Raw genomic sequence first — 25,421 nt, 5'->3', positions numbered from 1 at the left:
TCCTGTGGTTCGTTATTTGCTTTAAATATGAACATTGTGCAGATGACATAACTATACTTTCAAGGTGGCTTCACTGCAAGGGTGTATATACAGGTCAGTCTTGAAGGGGGTGTTAAGGGGCTGCAGTCCCATTTGAGCATGTGTCCTGGACTTTTTTCATTGAAAAAAATGGGATTCACCGTGTTTTGCTTATTTAAAATATCTCTCTACCTCCCACCCTTCAATCTGCCCTTGCTTTACTGCTTGAAAGCTGCAGTCAGAGGGAAGATACAGACATACAGAGGCAGAAGAATCCCAGAAAATAAGCAAAGTGCATAGCGTGTTCCGCATGAAACATGCGCCATAAAATGCTTCTATCAGCTAAACCGGTGAATTGTTCGAGCTCAAATTTCGCACATGACCTCTGGTAGGCAGAATTCATTGTTTTATACCACAATTGTTTGGGGTACTTGCCTGAATTGATCAAAAGCAGTTGGATATTCAGATTGTTTGTGGTGACAACAAAACAAAAGCCGCTCTCTCACCGATTGCACCAGTGGTGCCATCTCGTTTGTCAGCCGTTGATATTCGGCAAAGGAGCAGTGGTGGTGTTTTGCTGGAGGTTTGAAGACGTTTTTCGACTCCTTCATCAGTGGTCACAAAAAACCAAAATTGCACTAAATTTGAAAAACTTTCATGAAAAGCATCTTCAAAACTCCTGCAAAACACCCTCCTACCCCTCCCTTGGTGAATCTCCACAGCCAACAAACGAGATGGCACCACCGGTGCAAGTGCTGAGAGAGCGGCTTGTCTTGTTTCGTTGCCACTGCAGACGATGCGCATGTCTGACTTCTTCTGATTGATTCAGGCAAGTACCCCAAACAGACTTGGTATAAAACAATTCTGCTGACCAAATGCCATTTCTGTGAACTCAGACCATTCACCAGTTTAGCTGAGTGAAGCATTCTGCACCATGCATTTAAATGCGCAACAGTCTTTATATTTACTAGACTGTGTGGTACTTAGCTGGTATACGTGACTTGATAAGCCTTTAGAAGAGACTTTTTCGCATGGAAAGATGCAGAGGAGCTTTCTTTAATGAGCTTCTTTGCTATGACTTACCTATACATGCAACAGAAATGCTTCTAGTTGAGTTAACAAGTGACTTGTCGTAAATCTGTCGCAGCTTTAAAGTGTATTTCTCCTGTTTAATGTGCAATGATTTGAATCTTGGTGGCTTACCCGCCACAGTGGCTTGGCTGCTGATTCCAAGGTCGCGGGATAGAATCCCAGCCAAGACAGCTGTATTTCGGTGGAGGCAAAATGCAAAAATGCTCGTGTGCCGTGTGATGTCAACACATGGTAGTAAACCCAGGGTGGTGTAATTAATCCAGAGCGCTCTTCTACGGCATCCTTCATAGCCTATGTGTCACTTCAGAATGGTGAACTCCACAGTCATTAATCTTGGTAGCTAATATTACCCCACAATTATGAATCTTGGTAGTTAATATTAGTCATGTATGCAGCCACTATATGTGCTATTATGGGCAATTGCATTACATTTCATTGTTGCTTTAGTTTTACTTTTTTCCCTGCTATCTTGGTTTGTTCATCATAATCTAAAGAAAGCTACAGCAGCAAGCTTTATTATGGAAGCTTGGGTTAGTGGGGCATTCCTGCAGACAATGAACAGTGCATGCAGACAAGGGCACAGAAAGGAAAGCCATCACTGTGTGCCAGCTTGAGGTAATTTAAATGAAATGGCAAAGTATCCATTAAAGGAAAGGGGTGTATTGACAACCTGTACTACTCAGTCATCTTAAACTCATGCTTGCATGTTATGGACTTTTTTTTATCTCGGAGTAAATTAGACGAAACAATACATTCATCACTCATTTGAAAAATCATTCTTGTGTTGTTGATTGTGCATGCACTTGAAGTGTTATTTTTCATCGCGGTAGCTCTGTCGTTATGGCGGTCGGCTGCTGACCCGAAAGACGCGGGTTCGATCCCGGCCACGGCGGTCGAATTTCGATGGAGGCGAAATTCTAGAGGCCTGTGTACTGTGCGATGTAAGTACATGTTAAAGAACCCCAGGTGGTCGAAATTTCCTGAGCCCTTCACTACGGTGTTCCTCATAGCCTGAGTCGTTTTGGGACGTTAAACACCCTGAAACAAGAATATTTTGCTAGCAATACTGTACTTTTTACCTTGGTTGAGAACTTCAATGTGTGCATTGCATGATGCATGATTAAACATATAACACTGTAGTTTTAAAAGGACACTGAGGAAAACTCAGCCCAATTTTTATTCTTATAGTGGGATACAACTTAAGTCTGCAATGAAGCTCTGCCCACATTCACTACTACCGCACAGAATTCCTCCACGACAAAGAAGTGGTCCGTTAATACTTTTCTTGTTACCGAAACAAGAAGCTAGCCTCAAAACAAAAAAAAGAATGATAAGCTCTAGAATTTTGATACCTGGTTTGTTTAATAAAGTCAAACAGGAAAAAGCTGATTTCGGTTACTGTTGCGATTGGCTTGTGGAGTAATATCGGACGCCGCGGACCGTGGCCCAGTGTTAACAGCTGCTGTATATTCTTAAGTTGTATCCTACTGTAGTAAAAAGCGATTATATGGGTCTTTCTGCATATGTTGATGTTTGTCTGGCAGCTTAAAGCGCTTTTATTGCTGAGAAAATTGCACTGAAAAATTTTGCCACCACTCAATTCAAACCTGTGATGACTACACCAAAAAATACTTCATGATCCACATTTTGAAAGGAATGGTTATGTAACCTAGCTTCTGGGATCCACTCCAAAAAAGCTGTTTCGATGCGTGCAGTTTACTTGCGAAATCGGCTGGTCATGGCAGCAACTTCATTTTTTGGCCTTTTTTTTTTGCAGTACACATCGACCACTAATTAGTCTAACACTATAGTCGGATACAACTTAAGTCTGCAGTGAAGCTCCGCCCACATTTACGACCCCCACACAGGATTTCTCCATGACGAAAAAGTAGTCCGTTGTTGAAACTTTTCCTGTTACTTAAACAAGAAGCTTAGCGCAACAAAAAAAAAATATAAGCTCTAGAGTTTTGATACATCGCTTGTTTAATATAGTCAAACATTAAAAAGCTAATCGTAACCGTAAATGAGATCATTTACGGTTACGATTAGCCAGCGGAGTAATACAGGACGCCGTGGACTGTGGCCCAGTGTGAGCAACTGCTGTTTCTTTAAATCTAAGAAGTACTACCGTAAACATAGTTGTCTGTTCACTTCTTTATATTTTCATATGCTTTAATATAATGTGCCAAGAATTTTGTGCTACTGAAAAATCTGCAAGTTCATGCTGACTTTCATCCTCCTGCCCCCCTTGAGTATTATACTGGTGTAAATCAGCTTAGAAGGTTTTTTTCGGAAGAGCTTACCTATGCATGCTGCCAACTGCATGGTATGTTCCAGATTGTTGCCCAGATATATGGCACATACCTGCACTGGGTCATCGGCCAAGAATTGAGAGGTGCTTTGTGGGTAATAAGTTAGTAAATGTTTTTGAAAAGATGAGTTAGAGGGAGAGAAAGAAATTTTAGTGCGAGGGAAAGGTGGAGAGGTCGGCTGGTCTCTCCATTGGGCGGGGGGGGGGGGCAAAGTTTATGGTACGTAGCGCCTGTTCATGTTTTGTGGGTAGCAGGGGCAACGTGGTACAAAATTTGCGTTCCCTTCTCCCATTACATGAGCCGCAAAACAGCGACCGCTTAGCCTACACTGCACTCAAAAGATGAGAATATGGACTTTTAGCACGGCGCGTACCACTCGCCGCCTATGCGCACGCGCTGGTTGGTCCTGACGCGACAGGCGGGCGCGCAACTGGTCGGAATGTGGCGCCGACAGATAGCGGAACCGAAACTGGGTTCTCAAATACCGGCTTGCAGATGATGGTAATTTTTCATTCACACCGCAGAAACCATTCAAGTAACCATGAAGCAGACCAGGAAACATGGTCTTTGCGCTAAATTTAAGCGCGAACAAAGCTGCGGCAAAGAATAAAAAAAATTGACAAATGGAAGCTTGAAGCTTACGATGTACAACAAAAATCACTACGTGGCTGCGCGGGGCAACGCTTCGTAAACTTGTTTTTATAAGCCTCAGCAAAATTCGAGAATAAATTTTCATAAATGTCACATTACTGTGGATGTCTCAGGAGTTGGTATATTAACTCTATGGTCTCAGGAGTAATACTGGGACAGGGCCTATGTTTAGTGTGATGCGTTTGGTTAGCGGTAAAATTTACTAAAAATGTAAATACAGCTGCACAGCCACAGCACGCACGGCTCAATCGGGAAGTTGTGCGGGCTCCCGTGGTGCTCGCGAGAGCGCTTAACGGCATGTCTTTGAAAGGTGCAGCTGTTGTGGTTTTTGGCTGTGCTTAATGAAACCTAAACATTAAGGTAGATCTGAAAGTAAGTCTTTGTAGTCACTCTTGTTGGGAGCGGTGCCTTTGAACTTGTGCGTTATGACCTTTAAGAGAATGAAAAGCCGAACTCAACTTGCATGTGTATGTACTCGGTGAACTGACCGGTTCTTAACATAACATACTACAGCAGCCTGTGAGAAAAAGTGTAATAGTGTCGATCACTGCAGAAAGCCAAAATAAAGCGAAAGTAAGTGGACCCTGTTTTTGGTAGTATATAACCCGTTCATTGGTGTTTATACTCCAGTAATTGATTGTAAACATGATCAGGTGGTTTACCGTGCCTTGAATCCACTGCTGCTTGTGGCGGCAGTATGCATGTTATTTAAAAATTCGGCATCTACTATTCGCTTTCCAATTTCATACCAGAGTATAACGAACGTCAGCCACACATTGATGCTTCTCGGTAGCCGTGGCATCGATACACCGCTAGCTCCTACATCCATTCTAAATAAGATGTTTTAAATGTTATTGAAATTATTTGATTTGGTACAGTGTCAATCATGCATGACGGCCTGTTGCAGGAAATGTACTACCTACATTCTGCTACGTACACATGAACCAGGGTCCGTCGATATCTGCAGAAATTTAAGTTACGCTTTCGGCAATATCAAGGAATGAGCGAAAAGAAAAAGTTAAAAAAATCTACAAGAAAAAAAAACATGCAACTCATGTACTGTTTATGTTGCTTCTCAGTTTTCAACTTTTGGCTCCTCGCAAACAGTTTACAGTGTTCCTTTCCTTTACCCGAAAGAAGCAAAAAATTGTGAAGAGCATCAGTGCCATGAATTTTTTTTTTGGCCCTGAACCATGTGGTGTTCATACTTGTTCCATGCAGCTAAGGCAGGTCTTCATCCTGTCTGTTTATTTCGCTAAAGGAAAACACTTTTATTGTCCATTAAGGCAACGACTGTTTGCCAAAACTTTTCATTCCGTCTGAACTTTCATGTGCCTCTTAACTGGTATATATGTCGTGCTGTAATTTTAAAATTAGGGCATTTTATACTTAAACGGTATTTTTGCTTTAGTCACAAATGTTCAACCTTGATGACATGTAAAAGTTATAATCATTTGCATCTAGATGTCTCTGCCAGCACTTGCAAAGGTGGTCATCTGTGGTGCTGGTGTGATTGGTAACTCGATTGCCTACAACCTGGTGAAGCGTGGATGGACAGACATTGTTGTTCTTGAAAAAGGCCGGTACGTGCTTTGCATGTGAACCATTGCAGAAATCTGCTGCAATTATTAGCTTGTGTAGCACATACAGTTGCCTTCATTCTTGATTCATGCGAACAGATCTTATCACTTTCTTGCAGCATAATGTCTCTGTATAAGTTTGGGCGTAGCAAATTACTTCAATGCAAAAATTTGCCTTCATAGTGAAGATGACTTCTGGGAGCCTCTTGAACACTTTCTGAATATGACAAATGAATTCGCCCATTTGTTAGACTGTGCATTGGTGAACAGCGGAACCAAATATAGCAGGCCCATGCAGAGCAGAGCACCTGCAATCTTGCTCCAAAAGTTTCTTGCTATTTCCTGTGTCTGTTCCAAATCCCCACCTTTTTCGCACTTCTTATTTGTCGTTTGTACTGATTACATGCCACAGTGGGCAGATGGCAGCCATTAACCAAATTCCATCAGTGTCATGAGTGACAAAGAACCAAGTGGCCCTCACAAATGATGTGCAAGCTGAAGCCAGGAGTGAACAGTTTACGCACACATGCAAGAGAAAAGGAATAATATCCCCTTCAGGTGCTGCATGCATGTTTGTACACGTGACCTAGATGGTGTCAAATTTCGGTATACAGAACGCAGTGCGCAAAAATGTGTGCACTGTAGAAAAGTTCTGGAATGTGCTAAATCTTCCGCAGAACAATTTCAAGCCAGGTGTGCGGATTGAATACAAAAAATCATTTTTAAGATGAATACCTCCAAATTATACAGTAGCTCTGGTACAGCTCCGGTATGTTCACATTTTCTTTTGTTTGTTTTGTAGGGAAGAGTACTTTAGGATGCTTAAAATGCGTTACTTTGTTTACATAACAAATTTTCATAACAGAAATGAGTCAGAAGCAGTTTAACTGACACCCTGAAATCAGTGTTGAGTCACAATAGGGAGGTATGAGGTCTCGGCAGAAATTGCAATATTAAGCGTCTGGAAGGATTTTAATTTTTTCTGTGCAGGCTTGGCATTGTCCTCAATAAAATCTGAAAATTTTTGCATTTACCATTCTTTGGATAACAGTTGGCACCTGAAGGAGAAATAAGGCTTGTTATAATAACTGGTAGAGCATTCCGGTAGTGTTGGAGGGCCAGTGCACTTGCATGGTTTCCAGCTTAAGCAGGAATGATGCGAACAGAAGCCTCAAATATGCTTAGAGGGGATTTTTAATTTTGATAATTTTGTTGATAAAAATCTTCTTTAGAAAGTTTTCATACAAGGAGATTCCACAAGTGTTGTCCCTTCAAAATAAACTAATTTTGCAACTTTCATTAAAGATGCTTTGGGGTCTCTTTTGGTGCACTAACCTACAGCCAAATAGTTGCATAATGTATAGGTACAGGCATAATTCCAGGGTTATCAAGCCAGTCTCTTTCAAAGAGAAATTTTGGGACATTTCTTGGGCGGGCCTGAATGCATGGCAGCAAGAGACACCAGAGATGTTTGTTTATTTGGCAGCATTGGCTGTGGAGCAACATGGCGTAGTAGTGGCTTGGTGGGCCAGCTCCAGCCAACAATTGATGGCATTATTGCACGCTCTAGTGCCAAGATTTACCAAGAGCTGCATGATGCAGGACATGATATTGGTAAGCTTTCTTTCCGTTTCATATAGCCTGAAGTTGTTGTTCTCCATCATCTTTGCGTAATAGAAATGTACATATTTCTTCTTTATATGCTTTATTGTAATAATGATCATCATGCTTTTTATGATAACACCACAGTCACTGAAATTGTAAAAGACAAACAATAGGGATGCCATGCATGAGAGTTTTCCGACATGATTATTAATGTACATGTTTAAGATGTGCATGTTCTTCAAAAAACATTCTCCTCACATTTTTAAATGATGAACAACTTTTACTGGGGTATTACTGATCAAAGAAATAGGAGACAGAGAACTGTTTTGTAGGTAACGTTTTACTGTCTAAGTCTTATCAAGGTTAATATTTCTAATAATTCTCAGTACCCCATGTGTATTAATAAGTGCTAATATCTTAACGACACTTTTGCTAAGTCATAACCTGACTGTTGAGAAAAAGTAAACTATCCTTGCCAAACATTGTTGTTCCTATACTTTCAGCAGACTTCAAAAGATTTTAAGACTTCAGTCATATAATGATACATAAGTCACTGCACCTACAATACTTATAGACTATAGACCTTTTCAAAAAGAGTTGATGGGCGCCGTCATGTTGGACACTGGGCTGTGCTCGTAGTACTGGAAAGAGTTGCGAATTAGGCTCCCCCATGTTCTCCCCACAGCCCAAAAAATTGGTTTTCCCGAGGGTCGTGAAAGGTCGATATAACAAACTATACATCATCAACAAGCTGAAGTGTTCACTTTGGCTGTTATGCACGTTGCATGTGGAAAAGCCAGAGCTGTCTTTTGTATCTTGCTGTGTGTACCTAGTTCCTGACTGAAGTTCTAGAAAACTCAAAACACAGACATGTCTACACACTGGTATTGCAGTGTTTCTTAGAGGCCTTCAGTGGTTCATATTCAGTGTTATTGTTCACTGCTTTTCATATAATGCAGCTGCTGTGAGCTGCATTTAAAAGTTAGCATAATTACAGGGAAGCAATTTCAGCGAGTAGTTTTTGTTTTACCAACACATGAAGGCCTTTTCTACTCTTTGAAGGTAGCCACTCCACATTGTACGCCATTATATAGTTATGGCTGGGCAACCAGTTTACAAAAAGGCAAATATATGTGTAGCCTGTGTGTTTTGTTACCTCATAAGTGATATATATTACTCTCTTAATGATGTGCGTTCAAGTGTCAAGCGCTAGCAAATACAGTCAATAGTTAGCCTTCATGTGAATGGCGGAATATGAAATATGGGCTGAAGTATCAGATGTCAGATGAAGGTTTGATATTAACTTCTGGTGGTGATTGTGAAGGTGATGACTGTTCTTAACTAAAAAATAAATAGTTATGAAGCAAAAAGTATTCCTGCCTGTACCAAGTGTTTGTAAAAAACATTACATTAATATACTTCCTGCAACATGTAGCACCGCTTTTATTTGGGGCGCCCTGTATATAGGCACACAAACGTCCATTACCATGGCTGCATGCATGAGAGGTGCCCCTCTTTGCTGGAAGGATACTTTGTTCACTGGCTGTATTCACGTAGCACGATTAGCAGGGTTTAAGTGGAGCTGAATTTCAGGTTTTTAAATAATGACACTGTGTCAGTTTTAGCATTATACCGATCAGCTGTAGCATGGACTTTCAGTAATATTCAAAAATAAGCTTTTCAATGTAAACGGATGTCCTATTTGGCGTGGTAGTTCCAGGGCTAGTAGATGTCAGGAAATAGTCGAGGTATGCAGGGCAAATAAAATCTAACAGTCAACTTTTTTACTCTTGCAGAGAAGTGTCTCATTGTAATCCAAGGGTTGTAGCTGGCGGTTAGTAATTTAAATGTTAGATTTTAGATTTTTAAAAGTGCAGTTCTACTTATTGCTTAACACAAACATTCCGGCAATTCCAGCATGTTAAACTGAAGCTGAGTGGCCAAAATGTATGCAAAGCCGCTCCCACAAGCACACATTATTCGGTGTCAGCACTGTGCATGTTATGTGTCCTTTTCTGTGGCACTCAAGTGAGAGTAGTAAGATGGCGCTTCGCATTTTCTGCCGTGGTGGCGTATAATTACAAACGTAATAATGACTGCTTGAACAGACATCATCTATCCCATGTAACTTATCACTTCCTGGGTTGTGAGTGGTGCTATGCAGGATTGTGCAGTGTTACTATACATCGAAAAAAACAAACTTTTTTTTACCTTGAAAAGTGTGGTTGTGTATACGAATGGAAATTTTTGCCTAAACATCTTGTATGTAGTGTGAATATATGGAGAGTGTGCTTGGGACTGAGGCAGATGGTAGATGTATAGGTTTTGCCTTGTTTCTTTTTTTCTATCTGCCATGTGCAGCGTCATTCTGTTGCTTTTATGTTAAATTATTGTGTAGTTGCACTAGCATGCTTTGCTAAGGAGGGTGAGAGGTAGTTGACAGTGAGATCACAGTTTAATTTAGTCAAGTTTTTGTTTGTTTGTAATGCATAACTAATTGGAGTGTAAACTGCCCACAAAACCTGTTGCTTTGCTTGTGTCCCAAGGTTGGAGGATGTGTGGCTCTCTTAGTGTTGCCAGGACAGAAAAGAGGATGACATCACTCCGGCGGCTTGCTGCTGAGGCACGGTACGGGATGAAATCCTACCTTGGAACTTTGTTACATAGTGATTCTCATAACAGCCGTTGAATTGTTTGCTGCTTCATTATTTGCAAACAAGAAAGAAGTCCTTAATTATTTTGATTCCATACACTACTACTAGTAATGTACTATTATTCTAGTAGTAATTGTTACATTAAACTAGAACAATAAAGAGCATTTATCAAGTTTTGGTCTCTTCCTGTACTGTTAGACGTAGTTTGCAGGGTAAGAGCATTGCCATTGGCCATTGCAGGAAATGTGTTGTCCTCTATTGTATTCAGTGAATGCTTGCTGTTTGGTTATCACTTCTAGTAAGCTGAGTGCTGTGCGTCTATGTGAAAGTGCAGAAGATGTGCCTAAGCTTAGGTAAATGCTGCCACGCAGTTTAAGGTTTGAATAAGCTGAAAAATTCAGCAATTGTTTGTGATATTTTTACACAGGGCAAGGGGAATTGAATGTGTGGTCCAGCAGCCTTCTACACTTTTGGAACACCATCCTTACCTTTCAACCAAGGACCTTGTGGTTGGTATTTAGACTGTCATGATGGCTACTGATATGGAGTTCTTTCTTTAACCTTTTATGGCAAATAGCTCTTTACCTTGCATACAGTGTTTTCTGTGCTTAACATAGGATGATGGATCTAAAGCCTGGGCACTTCTATCACAAAGATTTCCTTATTTACTGGAAGCTACTAGATTAACCATGACCTTAATTAATTGTGAGCTTTTATTCCATCCTTGCTTATACTCAGCATTTGTGCATGAAGTCTGACTGTGCAAGGCTGTGTGGTAGCATACCGAAGAGGCTTTGTCACTTGTTTTTCAAAATTTGGCTTGAGTCTTTATTCTAATCAAAAAAACAGATTCTTTTGTTGTGTCTGTTTGTCTTACTTCATAACTTGTGGAATTTTGAAGAGTGTTGCTTTAACTGCTAGGTGCTTGCTTAAGGGACATAAAATGGAGACAGTTATGAAAACAAGAACCCACACTACAAATAGAAGTTAGATTGTGAAAACCACCAGTGTTTTTTCTGTGCAGTAAAAGTGATTGTGTTGCTGTCAAAGTCTCAAGTGAAGTCTCCAATTTCCTTCCCTACTTAAATCCACCACGCAGCGTGAGTGGTGCTATGCCATTTTTATAACTTGTAACCTTCTGAGCTGTCTGGAAATCAGAGGAAACAAATGAAAACTGAACGGTTTGGCTCGTTGACCAGTTAAAATGCTTTTTTAGAAGATAGCACCGCTTTATTGTTTATCGCCGTGCTGTAAAGCCATCCTCTCTAGTCATGGTGGCCTCAAAGTTCAAAAAGAGTGTGAATGACTCTAGTAACTAGTGCTTGGCTTGTGCTTGTGAAAGTGTGCATGATGGCTTCATCCAGGCTGACTGGTTAGCGTGCAGAGTGAACATGCTTTGCATTCTCATCACCAACACACACTGCGCTGCTTTCGACCTATTTTGATGGTACTTGTCCATTGAAATAGTGTTAAACGTGAAAGCGAGGAACAAACTGTGGCTGACGGAGAATTTGTTTGACCAGGCGCATTAATTCTTGAGAGGTATCGCTACATGCTTTCTGATTCTACATAATTTTCCAGTTTATTAAAGCTTTGTTCATAGTAAAAATGCATGTTTGCAATCTAGCCAGACTTGGTATTCCCCTGTAGTATCGTACTAATTACTAGTGGGGCATGTTGCCATTAGATCAAGCAACTTTTAGTGCCCTGTGAAAAAATGTGCACTTTGCAAAATTTTGTGGGATCTAGGCTAAATAAATAAAAAAATACAATCTCCTTTTTTACATATATAGGGAGGAGTTTTTGTTCCTGGAGATGGCACAGTCGACCCTGTGGCTTTGTGCCAGACACTGGCCGACTTGGCACAGCAAGGAGGTTTGTCATCATCTGAGTTTATGTTGTTATTTATTTATTTATTTATTTCCTTACTATCAGGGCCGTTGAGGCGTTACAGATAGGAGCGGTAAGTATACTTATACAAATAAAATACAATAAGGAGAGTAGTTAACATAGGTGATGAAGAAGAGCAGATTTAAAAGCTTCTGGTTCAGAGATGGAGACGATCTCAGGTTATCTTGTTATCTCAGGTATTCGGTTCATAGTGAGTAATAAAAGATGTACAGACTGAATGAGCTTAGCGATGACAACAGAAATTGTTCAGCGATCAGGTGCATACGCCGTAATCCCTCAATCCATCTCAATCAGTCTGTTTTCGTATCATGTTTCTCTCAACTGGGAGATCATCCAGCATGAGCAGTTTGAAATGTCCAAGATCTGTGTGCAATGGGTTCAGAAAATGCTAGCTGCTCAAATGAGTGGAAATGAAATGGAGGGCTGGCTTGACTTGCTAGCCAGAACAAATGCTGATAAGTACTTATTTTATGGGCAGTTTATTACTGGGAGGGACCATTGATTTGCTGTTGTGGGGTTTATATAAAGGGGTAAATACCTTTCCCCCGCTTAACCGTGGCTGACAGTCCTCCACACTGCGCAGGCTCTGAGAGCAAACAGCGTCACTTTATTATTCGACACTTGGAAATGGCAGCTTCAAGATCCTTTTGCCACTCATAAAATCTAAGATTGCTAGGGAGATGAAGCAGTAATATTTTGGGGAATGATTGCTTGCCACTGATTGGCCTAGAGTTACAAGAGCACAGTACAGGCTTGGGGGAATTCAATTTTTTCAGGTAATCAAAGCAAAGCAGTGAGGTAAATTGAATAAGAATTCTGATGCTGTATCAGCCACCTCATAATGAGGAAGAATGCAATGCACCAATGCTATTTTGAAGTCTCCTGTCAGCTTGCTTGTTTCCTGCACTTTGCTATGGTTTTCCTTTTTTTTTTTTCATTTGCAAAATTTTTTCGCAGATGTCTCAGTAATGAAGGCTGGAAAAAGGCAGTGAAACTGTGTTTTCAAGGGTTTAAGAAAATATCACTGTTTCCAGGATTCAGAGAACTTCCGATAAACATCTAGACTGTGTTGATATTGTTAACAACTGAGGAAGGGGCTGGGTTGAAAACTGAGCTCATTGTAGCTCACAAACTAGCAGCTTATGAGCTGAGGGCACATTGAACACTCCTCATATTAAGGGCATAAACGAGTCAACGTTGTACCACTGCCAGACATTCATCAGTAGATGTGAAAGGGGTAATTGGAGCTAGAGCATTGTGTGGGCACAGACCAGAGCTCAAAGTTAGAGGGGCGCTTGGAGGGCTGCACCCCGCCCCCCTCCCCTCTCCTGGCTTTTGGCCAGGAAATTCAAAGAACCAATATTTTATGTAGTTGAAGCTTTAAATGCACACAAGGGAGAAACTGTAACCGGGGTCATGTATGCTGAAGGCATTCCACATGCTGCACGGTTTACTTCACAGAAAGGTCCTAGCTCAGCTTGTGTTTGGAAGTGCTGTTCTTTCATAGGTGTAGCTGAGGCAGGTGAGTAAGTAGATAAACAAATTAATAAATGATTAGAAGTGCATGTATGTGTTGGGAGAGGGGTGTGCTTAGATCATACCCATGAGGTCCCCTTCACTGGTGGAAAGGACTTTCAGCCCTGATGTAGTCAGCGTAGGTTGAAGTTCAGCAAATTATTGAAGTTCAGCACCGAGTTTTCCTGAGTTGTGAATATCGATTTATTGTTGTAATGTAATGAGCACTGTGTAAGGAAATTGGTGCTTACTGTCCAAATGATGGCAAGTTAATTCTCCTGTGGCATAATGCCAGTATTGGTGTTGCGTTGCTAAGTCAGCTGCTTTCGCATTACCCTAGTCATTTCTCCTGCCATAGCTTTTCTGGCCTAGAATATGTGAAAGAGGCTGTTTGTTGCCATAATTTAATTATGACTTTAGACAACCGAAAAATTTTTCAGATTTCATTGTGCATGTTTGATTCTTGAACTTGCATCTATTATTTGTAGAAAATACCATGAATAACTTGATACATTTTTCAAAAAGGCATCTGAGTACAGTTGAGCCCTCTTATAATGGCCGCAGATATAATGAACGCTCACTTATTGCAAACGAGCGCTGTGCTACCATCAAAATATGCATTAGAGCAATGACAGTTCGTCTCAGATACAATGAACAACTTTGGCTGCACCACTCGGTTATAGTGAACGAGGAGGTGCTGTAAACTCCCCCCGAAGTTGAAGAGGTCATGCTTCCAGCAAGCGTGAAGATCGAAGAGCATCACTCAGCCATCGCGACACAGCCCTGGGAAGAACATGTGGATCCAGAAGGCGGCAATGAAACAGTAACTAACTACCGGCCAAGCGTGCGCTGATGCCCTACAAGGGCAATCAGTACCTGCGTGTTCATCGACTGGGCAAAGCATCCCAAGACAGGGGCGTCATCAAAAGTGAAGCTATTGCCCATAGTCGTGGATCAACTAACAGCAGTGTTAAGAGAAGTTTGAATGCCTTGCTAGCCATGTTGTTCACGTAGTATGTGTTGCCTGCCCAGTTGGCTTCACCTTTTGTGCTGCTACCACTTGCAGGCAGATCCAGATAGCAGAGAGTGCTGCTGATGCATTCTGTACCATGGGCAATGCGTGACTTTCATTGCTGCACGCGCCTCAGGATGATAGATGAAGCTGTTGAAAACACACATACGAGGGGGGACCCAAAAGAAACCGGATTTTTCGTATAAAAACTTTATTTATTAACTCTTGCACAAAATTCCTTCAGTCACCTTCAAAGTACTCTCCATGAAATGCGATGCACTTATCAAGTCTTTTTTCCCACTGTTTGAAGCATCTCTGGAACTCTTCAACTTTGATATCGTCCGGTGCCCTCTGCGAAGCTGTTTGTACGGCCACCACATCACCAAAACGCTTCCCTTTTAGACTTTACTTCATTCTCGGAAAGAGAAAAAGTCCCACGGGGCTAGGTCTGGTGAATATGGAGGGTGGGGAACGACAGTCCATCCCCGAGAGGCCAAATAGTGAATCACTCGTAAGGCCGTGTGTGCGGGGGCGTTGTCGTGATGAAGGAACCAGTCACCTGATCGCCAACGTTCCTTGCGTTTCCTCCGCACATCCTCTCGCAGGCGTTTTAAAACTTCCAAATAAAAGTGTTTGTTAACAGTCTGGCCAGGGGGAACAAATTCCTGGTGCAAAATTTCACGAACATCACAAAAGACAATGATCATTGTCTTCACATTCGACTTCAACTGCCTTGCTTTTTTTTGGTCTCGGGGAGTTGGGAGACTTCCACTGGCTTAACGCTTGCATAGTTTCTGGATCATACCCCTAACACCAACTCTCATCACCTGTAATGACTTTGGCGAAGAAGTTTGGATCACTTTCAATATCTTTTTTTTAATCCCTACTCAAATTTAATCGAATGTTCTTTTGATCCTGTGTGAGAATGCGAGGAAGAAATTTAGCGAAAACACGTCTCATTTGCAACTGCTCAGTCAAAATTCGCTGAGAGGAGCTCCAACTCACCCCTGTCTCTTCTGAAATTTGGTCGATCGTGAAACGACCATCTTTGCTCCTTTTTGGCGGATTTTTTTAACGTTTTCATCGTTTCGAGACGTTGAAGGATGCCCAGAACGAGCATGGTTTCGACACTAATCTCACAACGTTTGAAGCGCCCAAACCACTCGGAAACTTGTGTGCGGCTCATAGCACCCTCCTTAAAAGCCTGTTGCAACATTTAGTAAGCTTCCGCTGCCGATTTGTCAAGCAGGAAACAAAACTTCAAACACACTCTCTGTTCTTTTAAATTTGCCATAAAGATTTCGCAGGCGGAACAAAGTAACTGCAAGCGAAACACAACACTACGCTCAAATGTTTGCCTACAAATTTATGTCGTCTGAACAGCTGTTTCGTGAAGGTCTCTGCTAACCCCATCTAGCGGTAGAACTTTCTACTACGTCTACGAATGGTAGCGCGCTCACAGTTCGGTTTCTTTTGGGTCCCCCCTCGTATGTGATCAGGCGCATGTAGATTTGTAGCAACGTGTCGTTGATGCATAGCTGGCCAGGTGTTTTCTCGGATGACTATGTTCCTGCAGGCCGTAACATCGCAGAACCATGTGCTCTGACGGTGCCATTGAATGCCAAGCATGAGCACTTCCCTACTGCTAGGAATCTGATTAATGCGGCCAAGCTGCCACCAGCTGCCGTGGACATGTGGAGAGTTGTCCACATTTATTGAAGAAGCCCCACGATGCCTGGGCAAGAACACGGCGGCCAGCTGGTGGACACGTGAGCTTTGTGAGGTAGCCATGGGCTCTCTGTTTGGTAGCGCTCACCACCTCATCATCTTCTAAATTCTGCCACGCGAGGCGACGCTATTAACGCTTCAACCACAGTTAATTATATCCTGTTCCTAGAGTTGATTGTTGGCAGCAAGGGACTCGGCGAGGTGAACGTGACCACCCTGGAAAACCTGGAAAGAGCGGCGGTAGGGTCTGTTTTGAATAAGTAGACACACATAATGCAGTTTTTTAAAAAATAAACGCTACTTTTGGTGGACTTAATATTTTTGGATGTTATACAGACAGTCGAACATTGGATATAACGAACCGAATCCGGGAGGCTTTCAGGTTCGTTATAAGTGGGCTCAGCTGTATTTTTGTTTTTAATATGTCTCCTACTGCCTCAAGTATTCATTGTGCCATGCATCTTCTGCCCACAAGTAGTTGGGGAGAGTGGCGCAAAATGCGACATTTTGTTACCTAGAGCCACTGAACTTTTAAACAAGCAATGAAATCAATTGGATCTTTAGATGAATAGCCCTGTCACACCTGCACTACAAGTCCACTTAGAGGTGAAAAAATTTGTCATACTCAAGCAGAGGAAAATGTGAAATGAGCCTTGTGTAAACAAGAAAGTGGTAAAAAAAGAAAGAGTAATTTTCCACTTGCCAATTTTTTAGACCATGCAGCACGACTGATCAGGCATCGCAAATTAACATAAGGGTTTATTTATTACAATTAGTTATCCTTCTTAGCTCATGAAAACCTCTAGAGGCTTTGCTCTTCGTGCTCTTATGGGAAAATTATTTTAGCAGCAGGCTACATGTAGAGAGAAACACAACATTGTATTGGGGCCTGAAGTAACAATATTGACTTTGTTGGTTACTCCAAAGCCCTGCCTTTGTTTTCTTGACCCCTAGGATGCTCCAGACATTTAAAAGAAACACAGTAGTTACCAACAGGTGTGAAGAAAACGGGGAGAAAGCTCTGGAGAGCAACAAGCAGCACTGATACTGCCAGGTGTTCTGATGTTCCTGAAGATGCCCTCCACAGTAGAAGAAAATGAAAGAATGCGAAAGGCAGGAACTGAAAAAAAAATTGCTTTAGGATCTAAGCGGGGCTCTCTTTCCTAGTAGCTAGAGTGACTACTTGTACCATACATTGTGATGATGGAGCCAACTCTGTTTGGTCTGACCTTTAGTCATGTTTGAAAGCTCGTTTCCACATACTACAGATCTAGTAATATCACATATCCATTTGAGTGGGACAAAGCACAAACGTAACAGCTATGACACTGAAACAGAAAAAGTTGCTAAGAAGGCAGGAAATTCAAAAGGATTGCATAGACTGACTACATAAAAAGCCTGGCTATTGGGCAACCAAGTTTATAGCGGGTCATTTAGCAAAACAGCGCTGGGTTGTGTCTAGATGCAGTGTTTATCATGCAAACAGGCTCACAGAGGTTGTGTTGGTGCCCATACAGCCAACTGCATATGCATTTATTGCAAGACTGAATAATATATTTATTTTGGTGGGGCATTTCATTTTGCCCCGACCAACAAGACAAGAATTTTGGTCTTCTTCATATCATAATTTTTCTCTCTTGCACTTCAACTGGCCTGAGCTGGCCTTCTCATATTTACTGAGCGTGCTGCCGGTATGGTAGCAAAAAGTACTATAACATGTGTTAATACTTCTAAAAATAAAAAGGCTATAATTTGAAAATATGTGTCACATTTTGGTCGCATTTTGCCCCACTCTCCTCTACTTGTTGCACTGGGAAGCCCAGACCCCTAGAGGCCTTCCAGAAAATTGAAGAGGGTCTGCAGACACCGAGCAATGGTTGTGATATCGCTCTCCTTGTTTTGTCATTAAAAACAGCAAGTGATGTACTAGCTCCAAAAATATAACTATGGTAGCTACAGGCATAACACGCTCTCATTTGTTACTAGCTTAGTGCCTAATTTTTAGTGCATGCTTTTACATGAAAAAAAGAGTGAATCGAAGACATTTTTTTGAATAAGCTATTAGAGAGGGCTACAATCATGGATCGCTATGGGTATGAGGATTTCTGCCCTGAAGCACGCAGGAAGGATATTTGTGAAAAATGTTTTTTTGCTCTGCATTTGCTGTGTTTGCAACTTTAGGAGCAACATATATTGAAGACTGCTACGTCAAACGAGTTGTCAGCAACCAGGGGGTTGTAGTACAAGCGGAAACAGATCTTGGAAACATTAGCTGCGAGTATTTCATCCTTGCTGGTGGCATGGTGAGTGCACTGTGCTACATCTGCAACTTGTTTGCCAAATTTGTGTGGAAGGTCTGTGAAAATTTACAGCGAGCATTATTAGAGAATGTAACTTGAGACTGTGCAGAATTGTTCATTTATCTGTGTAGTAAATTGAGAGATTCCAGTTTTTTTTTGCAGCTGCTTCTGAATTCTTTTTCTGTATCTTGTTAACAGCCACCAAAGACATGCTCTGTAATAGGCATTCTCTGTGCTGAATACAAAGCTGAAAAAAGTTGGTGGTTTTTGGATGTGATAATTTTTTGTGCGTGTTTTCATTCTGTTGCAATATTTCTCAAAACATTGCAGGAAATTATTTTGCATGAAAAGATATTTCTCAGTTCACTTTTTTGCACATAGAAAGGGAACTATAAATAATAAATGTACTGATTAGAAACTTCTCCTCATTGGAACTTAGCGAAGGTTCGGCTGTGAGTGCTTACTGCTGTTGAAAGAAAACAACCCTTGAGTTAAATTACTGAACATGTGGTAGAGTTAAAGTGTGTAAAGTAAAGCAAAATAAATTTAATTATTTTAGACCTACTTTGTGCAAAATTGCTTTCACTGATTTCATTTTTTGTTTAGCTTTTTTTTTAATAATTACATATGAGGCAAGCGTTAACTGAATGTAATTGTCTTGCAGCTTGGTGCACAGGTATAAGAAGCCTGCAATTATGTTTGCAAATACCCACAAAAGTATTCGGAACTCTGAAATGACAAAAAACCAGAATTTTCTTGCTACCTATATATGCAGCCCGGCATTTGAGGGGCAAGGGTATTGTGCAGGTCACAGAGGGAAGTTCAAAGCACACCCTTCAGTTTATGGCTGCATGCTTAGACTGCCCAGCATTTAAAATTTGTTATGAGCAAAATGTATCACCATCATCTTAAGGAGGAGCCCCTCCAATTTTGTAGTTTTCTTCAACTCAAATTCTTTCCTCCATTTGTCTAAACTTGTGCATCTCAAGGTAGCATGCAGCCTACTATGTCTGTGCGTAATCTTCAGTGCCATTGGTAGTGTTGCTTTCATGACTATCTTGATTGGTGGTGTTAACATCCACAGAGAGGTGCATGGGTGCTGACATTACTTGGGGGGGGGTGCAGGCTTATGACAGCATAAACATGACGGAAAAGCCACTGTTAGGAATGAAGACTAGTTTACTTTGCGCTTTGCTAGTGAGCATGCGACTTAGTCATTTGACATGGCTGTGATGTTCATGAGGGTGTAATTTGCTCATCTAATGTGTTCATTTGCCATGCTCAAGAGGTAGTTCAGAGCCCCCTTTAATCCCAGTTGGTTTTTCACTGTTGTATTTTATGCAATAATGAATGCATATGGTAATGTGAGATATTTTTTGCATGTAGTATGGTGCATAATACATAACATGGTTTTGCATGCTTGGCTTTAGTGGTCTCGAGAGCTTGGACAAGCAAGTCAGCCCAAATTCATGGTTCCCATTCATGCTGCCAAGCATTCGTTTGCAATTACGAAGGCCTTGGACCAACCAAGTGACTCTTTACCTGGTGAGGCTATCTTCCAGAATTATGCTTGCTTGAAAGGGAAGGCTTAGTTGTGTGGATTCTTTTGTATCTTTTCAGTGTTTTTAAAATAGGCCTTTTTCAGTGCTAAGCAGCTTGTAAAGTGTACTGTAAGATTATGTCTGCAACTTTTTTTTTGTGGTGAAAATACTGGACATGCTTATTATTTAATGCCTAAAAATATATTTCATTTCACATTTATGCAGTTGTGTGGGATTACGATGGCCGTGTCTACTGTCGAACTTTTGGTGATGGATTCCTCCTTGGTGGATTTGAGGAAATAGCCAAACCAGTCTTTCATTATGACGTTCCTGACCGGTTTGAATTTGTGCGCTTGCCTCCAGACTATGCTCAATTTCGTAAGTATTCCCAGTCCAAAAAGACCAACTGGAACTGGCCAAAACACACTTGGAACCATTTGGTGTCTGATTGGTTACAATTTTGTTTTGGCTGGTTCCAATTGTTGATGATGATGAAGTTTTAATGGCACAAGGCCAGCTTTGGTCAAAGAGTGGCGCGGCACAAGTTGTTTTTACCTGCACAAGGTGGGGTGAAAGACTCCTTTTTCGAAACGTATCATCTCAAAAAACTCAAGCAACATGCCAGGAGAAAGCTTGTACTCACTAGAAACTGATGGGTACCTGGCGGCACTGGAGATCGAACACTATACCTCATGCATTCGAGTTGGATGCTAAAACTACTAGGCCAGTGCTGCAGTCTACCACCAATTGTTCTTTTTCGACTGTGTTGGCAATCTCTGGTGTATAAAAAATTGCAGTGTGATTTGAGAGGTCTGCATGCCCAGCCTGTTTACTGTGTTTGATTTTTAGTTATGGTAATACTGATGTAATGCCATTGATATCCTCTTGGTTTCAGGATGAAACATAGCACTTATTACTGCTTCATCCCAATAGAGTGGCATAAACAACTTTAACTGTCATCGGACATTACGTTATATTTCATTGTGCAGCATTGCAGCTTAGTCTTATTTCAAACAGCGTTATTATGACCACATCTTTCTTTTGCACTGTGTCAAATTAAGAAACAAAACTGATTAAGAAACAAAACTGATAAAAAAATTATAAAGAAAATGGACAAACTATAGTGCACATTATGCTGCTATGGCATCTTCGAAATATCTTTTAGGTACTGCTGGAGGCCTTGCAAGCTCTGGCTATCTGTAAAACAAAAGTATGCCTCAGCCCAATCCCCGCACTATTGAAAGAAGCTTAACTGGGCATCATTTAAGGCTTTATATTTTAGTGTGGCTAGGTTCAAAGAAGATGTAAATTGAGGTGTCAGTGTGCAGTGGGCTTTCTTCAAATTAAATTTTTTTTTTTTTGTCACCCTGAAAACAGTTTAACAGCCAGTTTGGCTTTGGAATTTACTTCCTATTTCTTGCCATTAGATTTTACCTGAAGTGTGGACACAATGCTGTTAGTTTCTCTTTATCCAAAACTCTCTGCAGTCAAGCTTAGCAGCAATAGGAAGTGCCGTTTAGCTATTGTATATTTTCTAGTTTTACTTTATATTTTTGTTTATTTGAAAGTGCCTGCTTGTGGAAAACGAAAAACCTTATTATTCATTGTAAGGTTTGAGTGGCCACTTGATTATATGTCCAGTAGCGAGTGCCATGCACTGAACCATTACATCGTGTTCCACTATTGACATTCCAGAAAGTATCTACAGTCAGTTCCAGCATCGTTTTCCAGGGCTTCAGCACTTGGAGCTTGCTGAGTTGGTGACTGCACCAGAGACATTTTCGCCTGACAATTACTCTATATTGGGAGAAACCTCAGAGGTGAGAAAATGGTGTTGAATAACAACTGCTTGTATTTCTAAAATAATGCATGCTTTAATTATTTGTAATGAACTTATAACAAATGTTATATAGTTGGTTGTATTATGGCTTTCAGCACATAGCTAAACCACCTACGAGCAGGCTTAATTGGCTGTATACCATAGTTGTTCACTGTGTCGGGAAGGTGCACGAACTATACATATACAGGGGACAGGAATGCAAATGGGATATACTGTTTCATTTTAGTCCCTCTGTGTCAGTGGTTAGAAACTGAATCAACCATGACTGAATTGTCCAAATTTTATTGTAGGCTTACTATGTGGAGCTAGTAAACTGTGAAAGCAGTCTGGTTAAATTGAAACTGGGAGCTGAGCCAATGATGAAGAAAAGACATGGGGTGCAACATCACTTGAGCCAGTTTTAGAGAGTGAAAAAGGAAAACTGAAATGGAGTCGAAATAAGATCATTATATTTTACTGGCCTTGGTCTTTACTGCAGCTAACTTTGCAAGGGCGATTTTAGTCATGCTGCTGAGTTAACTTTAAACATGCGTAATCGGGTATGAACCGTATGGTAATGCATCCACTTGTGATGTATTGTGTGTGACCTTATTTCTGTTTCATATTTAGGTGGAGCGGCTTTTCCTGGCACTTGGCACCAATGGTGCGCAGGCACAGATGGCTGGTGGCATTGGCCGTGCACTGGCTCTTTGGCTGACTGATGGAGCCCCCCGGGCATACCTGCTGCCCTGTGACTGCCGCCGCTTCCTTGATCTGCACAATAATGCTAAGTTTCTGCGTGAACGAGTACAGGAGGCTGTTGGCAGGACGTACCTGGCTCCCCACCCACTTCAGGTGCCTGCTTGTAGCTAGCCCACAGTTGTTATGAAGGGACTGCTGCTGTAACACATGCTTTGTTGCAGGGAGATGCAGCAAGAATCTGCAGCTAAATAAGAAAGATTCTTTTTTGCATCTGGCTTGCTTTGATCTAAGGTAGCAGTTCTGTCACTTAATGAAAGGCTGAAGAAAATGTTGTGGTATTGCCAGAAAAGTTTATTAGCTATGAAAAAAAAAGTTCACCCTTCAAAATATGTTCTCCTATTTACAAGTAAACATGCCAGTCTGTTGCTTGGGGCTACTTATCAAATATGCCAACCTTAAGGGTGTGAAGGATTTCATTTCAGTTCTTTTGCGAATCTGCTGCTCATTTGCAGTGATAGTTATACAGTCAGACCATGGTTGTACATTTTTATGTCAGCAAAAAAGAAAACGTGAAATAGGTTTGGTTTGGTTTATTGGGGTTTAACGTCCCAAAGCGACTGAGGCTATGAGAGACGCCGTAGTGAAGGGCTCCGGAAATTTCGACCACCTGGGGTTCTTTAACATGCACTGACATCGCACAGCACACGGGCCTCTAGAATTTCACCTTCAAGAAATTCAGCGGCCGCGGCCGGGATCGAACCCGCGTCTTTCGGGTCAGCAGCCGAGCGCCATAACCACTGAGCCACCGCGGCGGGGCAAAATGTGAAATAGAATGTGTATCAAAAACAGCATTAGGAAACTATATTGCAAATAATAGTATGAGGAGCTGTGTCCTTTTTTATTGTCTTCATAGAAAAGGGCTGCAAAGAAAAATGGAGAGGGGAGCCAGGTTATAAGCTCACTTTCTCAGAAGTGTGTTTAGAATATTATGGGGACATTTATTTTATTGTTGCATCAGAACAATTTTCCTTGAGACATTTATACATATGGAGTGGATGTACCATGTAATCAACCTGCAGTATGGCTGCTTTTTTTTGCTTAACTTTTCAAGACAAGTCTATAATAGGCCAAATCATGATTTCGCTCTTTTGTTGCTCAGAAAGGCTAGTTGCCTCATTATCTTCAGATATATGTATGGTTGTTGTGTTTTCAGATATATGTATGGTTGTTGTGTTTTCCTCATTCACTGCTGACATTTAGTAAGTGCAGGTAATAATTTTGAAAATTAATTAGAGGCTTTCATTTATTTACAGGCTGAATTTCGCACAGGACGTCGCCTTCGCTGTTCACCACTGCTGCCACTTCAGGAGCAGCAGGGTGCTGTTCTTGGTGAAAGAATGGGCTTTGAACGTGCGCTATTTTTTGATCCTCAACATATTCTGGGTGAGTTTGCATTCTTTAATAGTTTTTAGCCGTTTAGTTTTGAACTTTGAGTGGACATTCTAGATATTCCTTTCAGTGCCTTGATTGAGATTACAAATGCATTTTGTGTGCATGCAGTAATAATTTCGTTCTCCTCATCCTGTTGACTTTCTCATCTCTCAGTGACAGCTTATTCGAGTTTATCTTTCTGTTCCTGTGGTTAACGAGACCCACAACCGATTCTCTAAGATCGATTTTCTGTAGTGCAGTGGAAGGCTTGCTATTTGGAGTGCCTAAATCTGCAGGGACTACAAGAAATTTTTATTGATGGACTGGTCTGCACAAGAAACATTATTAATTGAGGGAAATTGTGATTGCATGCTATGAAACATGAGAAACCAAAAACGAATGTGACCACAGCTGCTAGAAATATATTTTCTCTTCAAACAGTCTGATTGTTGTCTTGGTGAGCATCCTAAAAGGTATATATAACAAGTGGCTGCATAATTTGCACTTATATGTATGATGCTGCTCCCAGGCACTATGCACTACTGCCTTTGCCAAAAGTAACCAGACGGCATGGTTTGCTTCAGCCATGTAGTGGAGCTCCCCAAAAGGCAAAAAAGGCCTTGAAAGCTAAGGACGAGGGTTCTCCTTACCTATGGTTCTCCTTACCTTCCTTATTGAGGCATGCTGTCATCATATCAGGGCTTCTGTTATTTCACAATTTGGATTGTTGGTGTAAAGACATTACAGCTGTTCATTACATTTTTTTTTGCATTACGAAATGCATCTTAAAGGGACACTGAGGAGAGCACTATTAATATATTTTTTATAGCAAAATCCGATAGTTCGGCATGTCATGGCTTTGTTGCCACTTGGCCAGCAGCGAAAAATGCATTTATTTCTAAGAAATTTGGATTCGAAGTTGAAAAGGTTTTTCCCGCCGCTGTGATTCAAACTTGGGATTCGGCTATGACGACAGAGGACTAAGTGACGTGAAACATGACGTGACATGACGTGATGCAGACTCCGTGATTTCTGGCGGCCAGCAGTGCGGCCTAGCAGCAGCCGAAAAGAAAGCTACCGCCGGCCGCACGTTGAAGGCATCTGTCGGCTATTGCGGCCGTCGCTACAGTCGCTTCGCTTACGTTTGCACCGGCGTTTTGCGAGCGTTACGATGGATCTCGTTCTCGAAGTCGTCAACGAAGTTCTCGCAAATAGACACCTTTAGCATACCGTGTACCTTGATACCGCTAGCGGAATACCGGGAGCCCGCCTAACGCCGGCGAGCAGGCGCTGATTGGTCCCGATGCTTCAGGCGAGCGCGTAGCTGCCCGGCACGTGGCGCCATCTGGCGACGTCAAGGAGATTTGCGCATGCATTGGCTGCGCCTCAGTGATTTGTGCTTCTCGTGTCCTAGCGTTGCTAGAACCATTGGTTCTAGCAACACTGTTTTGTTATATGACGTCATGACGCTTGTACTTGCGAGTTTGGCCTGTGGCGGCGATACCTGTATTTTGGTTCTTGCTCTTTTCTACGTTACAAGAGCTTTGTTG

The 25,421-nt window shown here is 41.5% G+C and overlaps 1 protein-coding gene across 2 annotated transcripts in view; it reads left to right on the top strand.

The window, feature by feature from the left end:
- The first annotated feature begins 4,288 nt into the window (after positions 1–4,288).
- LOC149352258 (pyruvate dehydrogenase phosphatase regulatory subunit, mitochondrial-like) overlaps positions 4,289–25,421 on the top strand; it is a 40,767-nt gene continuing 19,634 nt past the window's right edge. Inside the window, exons 1-12 of one of the 2 annotated variants that reach the window (XM_089581411.1) lie at positions 4,289–4,445; positions 5,538–5,656; positions 7,140–7,267; positions 9,805–9,886; positions 10,340–10,421; positions 11,706–11,787; positions 18,260–18,381; positions 19,809–19,923; positions 20,145–20,297; positions 21,615–21,739; positions 22,369–22,593; positions 23,754–23,883. In XM_089581411.1, coding sequence (XP_089437537.1) covers positions 5,538–5,656; positions 7,140–7,267; positions 9,805–9,886; positions 10,340–10,421; positions 11,706–11,787; positions 18,260–18,381; positions 19,809–19,923; positions 20,145–20,297; positions 21,615–21,739; positions 22,369–22,593; positions 23,754–23,883 — 1,363 coding nt within the window. In that variant the 5' untranslated portion in view covers positions 4,289–4,445. Of the gene's footprint in view, positions 4,446–4,469; positions 4,647–5,537; positions 5,657–7,139; positions 7,268–9,804; positions 9,887–10,339; positions 10,422–11,705; positions 11,788–18,259; positions 18,382–19,808; positions 19,924–20,144; positions 20,298–21,614; positions 21,740–22,368; positions 22,594–23,753; positions 23,884–25,421 lie in introns of those variants that run through there. The other variant, XM_089581412.1, reaches the window with a different exon arrangement.

The sequence above is a fragment of the Amblyomma mixtum genome, chromosome 3, assembly GCF_055824585.1.
Source record: "Amblyomma mixtum isolate Tamu chromosome 3, ASM5582458v1, whole genome shotgun sequence".
In the NCBI taxonomy this organism is placed as follows: domain Eukaryota; kingdom Metazoa; phylum Arthropoda; class Arachnida; order Ixodida; family Ixodidae; genus Amblyomma; species Amblyomma mixtum.
Note: the sequence above shows the minus strand (reverse complement) of the source record. Positions and strands in the feature narration are given on the sequence as shown.